Genomic DNA, 5089 nt, shown 5'->3' with positions numbered 1-5089 from the left:
TACCAGCTGCTCCATGGAAGAAAGATGGGCAGTTTCCTATCATGTGATTAAAATGTACTCATTGCGATCAAATCAGAATTGACTCCCAGCTGACACTCCAGTGGGTTTTTAGAGGCTGTAAATCACACAGGAGAAGACTGCTTATCTTTCTCCCACAGCGTGGCTGGTGGATTCAAAACACCTGAGAGATGAAGCCTTGGATTAGTAGCATGACTCCCTGTGGATTACCCTACCTGAGCTCACCAAGGGAGACTGTTCTACAGTCCTGTTTAATATAGAACATAGATAGAAGCTTTATGCATACTAATACTGCTTTTGACTTTCTATGCATTTTCATATATGTTATCTTATGTGTACTCACAGGATTCCTGAAAGGAATAGTATTTCCTCATGTTTACAGATAATAAAAGAAATACCTAAAGCAAGGGAAGTGAAGTTACTTGATCAAGTCATAGCGCTAATATCCAGCTTATTTTTCAATCTTTTTTTTTAACATTTTGCAAGCAAGAGGGGCTTTTTCTATTTTATTTTTATTTTATATTCATTTGCTTACAAAGTTTGTATACATTGTGTTTCACACTATTCTTCATTCACATTGTGTTTAGTACAATCATTGCCATGTTTTAAAATGAATCATGATTACACAATGCCCATCATTACCCTTTTGTCCTCACAGGATCCTTCCCATTTCCTTCACCCCCTTCCTCCACTCACCAGACTGTGCAACTCTGTGATTTCGCCCCTCCCCAGCCTCACCCTCAGCTCCCACCTCTTCTGTTTAAGTGTCTTGTCTACATTTGAACATCTTTTATTTATTGTTGGTTGAATCAATGAATAAAGAACTGCAGGGTATTTTTGTTTATGGGCCCTAGTGCACCATCTGCCACATGTTTCAGAGTAGGCTGCAATTGATCGCATTTTCAGTCGCTATAACCTAACAGCAGTAGATCTTCAGGCCTTTCTTTTAATGGTTTCACAGGATGGATTAGAACCTCCAAGAAAAAATCATTTGTGTCAACCCAGGGTCCATATTTTGTGTATCTATTTTTCTATAACTGCCATAGAGTCAATTCTGGCCCATAGCTGAATTTCCAAGGCTATAAAACAACTGGAGGAGACTGTCCCTTTTTCTCCTATGAATCTCCTAGTGGATTTGAACCACCAGAACTTCAGCCTTAACACTGTTAGTCCAGTGAAGCCTTAAATGGTTTCACAGTACAACTCTCCTCAAACTATGCCACAAGCACTCCTATACCATACATAAGTTAAGCAACATTATGTTTACCATTTAGCTGTGTATCAATAATTGACTCTTAATCTGAATAGACTTAAAACATTTGGTGGGTCTGTCACTTTTTGCCACTTCTGGTAGAATTTCCAAATTTAAGGGTTTCTTTTTGTTTTATGATTCATGGTAAAATATATCTATTTATTTTGAGGTAACATTTATAGGCCATCATAATGGTGCAAATGACTCAATATTCCCGAGTATTTTTTTGTGCTAGACAATTGCTGCTTTATTTATTGTAATAAAATGAACAAAAAAATTAGCATCGGGCACAGTTATTCCTTAGTGACAAACGAAGTTAATAGTTCTATTTGGCAATAATTCTGCTGTTGTATATACTAAACAATACTCATTGTGTTGAATAGAGAAAGATGCCACTGAACATGCCTCACTTGACAGAAAAGCGACCTTCACTAGAGGGAGTTACCGTGATAGTTTAAGGTAAGTCCAAGTCATGGGACAGAATTTAACTCTTCAGATAAAGATTTCAGAGTGCCTTTTTTCTACTATTCTCAGAATATATCCCAAACTAGAGCTAGGGAGTCCTAAACATATTCCTAAACATAAGAAACAATTCCATATTTACATGTCTGCCTCTAATTCCTGGTTTAGCTGACTTGTTTAATATCAACTTCTCTTTTTGGAGTAGGGATCATAATGGTGGTGTTGTGTACCATAGAGATGGAACCGACCCATCGCTGACCCTCTGGTGGGTTTTCAGAGGCAGTTAATCACATAAGAGGAGATTACCCATCTTTCTCCAGCGGAGCAGACGGTGGCTTGAATTGTATGCGTTGGGGATTACAGTGCTGCTTCTTGCCACTAAGTCAAAAGATGTTATTGATGTTAAACGTTGTTATGTGCTGTTTAGTTGCTAGTTGCTTGCAACTTGTAGTGACCCTATATACAACAGCCCTAGAACCTGCTCTATACTGTGCCAACTTTACTGTCTCTGACACACTTTATTGCCTCAGTCACTGTATAAATACATCTCATCAATGGTTTCCCTCTCTTTGTCTGTGCCTCCACCCTTTCAAGCATGATGTCTCTCTCCAAGGACTGATCCCTCCTTGTAACATGTCCAAAGTATGTCAGATGAAGCCTCAGAATACTTGCCTCCAAGGAGCTGGTTAGTTTCACTCTCTCTAGGATGAACCTATTTGTTCTCTTGGCAGTCAATGGTATATTCAAAACTCTTCTCCAGCACTGCAGCTCAAAGGCATCAATCCTTTTCCTGTCATCCCTAGTCATTGTCCAGCGATCTGACACATAGCAAGCAATTGCAAGTACTATGGCCTGGATCAGGTGCACCTTAGTCTCCAGACTGACATTGTTGCTCTTCAGTACTCTAAAGATGTCCCCGACAGGTCACCTTTCTCAATGCAATTTGTCTCTTGATTTCCTGGCTGCTGGTACCAAGAGTGTTGACTGTGGAGCCAAGCAAATTAAAGCTGTTAACAGTCTTAATCTCTTCACCATCCATCATGATGCCAATGGCCCAGTGGTGAGAATCTTTGCTTTCTTGATGTTGAGCTTCAATCCATATTGAAGGCTGCAGTCATTGACCGGCAGCAAGCACTTCAGGTCCTCCTCAGTTTAGGCAAGCAGGGTTGTGTCATCTGCATAATGCTGGTTGTTGATAAATCTTCCTTCAGTCCTGATGCACATTCCACCTAATGGAGCCCAGCGTCCCAGATGATCTGTTCTGCATACAGATTGTAGAGGTATGGAGACAGAATACATCCCTAGTGTACACCCTTCCTGATTTTGAACCATGCAGTGTCTCCTTGCTCTGTTCTGAAATATCTGGTATTAGATTCTTCCCCTAAAACAGATTATGATATTACATGAAGGTCAAACTCATGCCTTTAGTCCTGCTTTTTAGCTCACTGAGCAGCAATTGGATGTGTTACAGACACTTCTGCTTTCAGAGTAATCCAGCTAAGGTCAGGTAATTCTTCAATTAGATGGAAAAATAGATAATACATGTTTTATATCTTTTAAAGGGAATTTTTCTCAGTTTGAGCTGTTTATTTTTCTCTGGATCAGTAGATGGGTATTCATTTGAAACACCGCTTTGGAGTATATTCTTTTACAGTATGTATGTTGTTGTTGTGTACTGTCGAGTTGGAACTGACCCATAGCTGACCCTCCAGCAGGCTTGTAGAGATAGTTAATTGTGTGGGAGGAGAGTGCTCATTTTCTTCCTGGGGAGCAGCTGGTGAATTTGAATTGTGTACCTTTGAAATTGCAGTGCAGCTTCTTACCATGAGGCCACCAGAGTTTCCTATGTGTGTGTGAGAGTGTATGTGTGTGTGTGTATGTATCTCTGGTGGCGTAGTGGGTAAGAAGCTGCGTTGCCATTCAAATTTACCAACTACTTCACAGGAGAGAAATGGACGTTCACCTGTGTGATTTACTGTCTCTGAAAGCCCCTGGAGAGTCAGCTATGAGTTGGTTATGACTTAATGGTACATAACAGCATACGTGTGTGTGTGTATTTATATATATGTGTGTGTGTATGTTTGTGTGCGTGTGTAGTCACATAGGGTTAGGACTCAAATACATTTAGGGAAGGCAGGGCAGGGACCAAACTCAATCCACTACAGTTCCAGCTATGATGTGAATTTAGAATGAGTAGAAGATGACAATGAATATCATTTGCCTTGGAGTATAGTTTTATTACCAAAGCTACATGTATTAGTCTTACATCCTTATAAAGTGGAGCAAAATGGACATTCTCTTCCTGTTACTATTTACATCCTCAGAAACCTGATAAAGGGTCGCTGTGACCTAAGAACCAATTTCACAGCAATGAGTTTGATTTTACATTTATTCAAGTTAGAAGTTTCAATAGTTTCTTTAGTGTTAAAAAAAATCTGTATCTTAGTATTGTTGCCTGGAGGTAATTGTTTTATATTCATGAACATTTTTTCAAAGATAGTTTTGTCTTAAGCTAGGAGACTATGAGAAGGCACTGGCATGATAGCCTATCTCTCCACCACTAATTTTCCATGTGAATCGTAATGAGCTATGACTACACTGAGGAGAGTGGGAATCTCAGAACACTTCACTGTGCTCATGCGAAAGCTATTCCTAAGTGCAACAATGAATGAGTGGAAGCCCAAAATCTCTGTAAATGTTTATGAAAATTAATAAAATAAAATTATAGAAAAAAAAAAAGAAAGCTATTCCTAGATTAAGAAACTGACGTTCAAATGGAACAAGGAAACATTGCACGATTTAAGATCAGGGAGGGTGTGTGGCAGGGATGTATCCTATCTCCATACTTATTAAATCTGTATGCTGAGCAATTAACCATGAACATGAACTCTATTATTATAACCACATTATCATTTTTAACATAAACATTTCTTACTTGGCCATAATTTCTGACAAAAAGCTACATCTTAGCTACCAGGATAAGAAATTCAGAAAAGTAATGTACATACAGAAAAGAAGCTATTAGCCTCCAGCAGAGAAAGATTTATAAACTTGAGCAAGAAGTTTGGTTAAAAATATCTCGTTGTGTATGCTGACAGATTTTTGTGCTAAGAGATGACTACGTGAAATGTTAATTTATATCTTATTTCATGGGCTTCAGTCTTTCTGATGGTTAAACGCCTTCTTAGTAATATATTATTAAGTTCAAGAACAATTTAATGAGTAACAGTGACTATTTTCCTAAACAATGTTAAGAGAAAGAGCATGTTGAACCCTCAAATTAGCTGTTTTTATTTGCAGTGAGATGATTTTGCAGCTTTTTTTTAGTATATTCTTTTTTTTCTATAATTATATTTT

The 5089-nt window shown here is 38.4% G+C and overlaps 1 protein-coding gene across 2 annotated transcripts in view; it reads left to right on the top strand.

Moving 5' to 3' along the window:
* ABCB11 (ATP-binding cassette, sub-family B (MDR/TAP), member 11) overlaps nucleotides 1-5089 on the top strand; it is a 155665-nt gene that overhangs the window by 75051 nt on the left and 75525 nt on the right. For both annotated transcript variants that reach the window (XM_006902109.1, XM_006902110.1), the window contains exon 16: nucleotides 1660-1729. In XM_006902109.1, coding sequence (XP_006902171.1) covers nucleotides 1660-1729 — 70 coding nt within the window. The remainder of the gene's footprint in view (nucleotides 1-1659; nucleotides 1730-5089) is intronic.

This window comes from Elephantulus edwardii, unplaced genomic scaffold (assembly GCF_000299155.1).
Source record: "Elephantulus edwardii isolate Elephantulus edwardi_28Jun2011 unplaced genomic scaffold, EleEdw1.0 scaffold00369, whole genome shotgun sequence".
NCBI lineage: Eukaryota > Metazoa > Chordata > Mammalia > Macroscelidea > Macroscelididae > Elephantulus > Elephantulus edwardii.
Note: the sequence above shows the minus strand (reverse complement) of the source record. Positions and strands in the feature narration are given on the sequence as shown.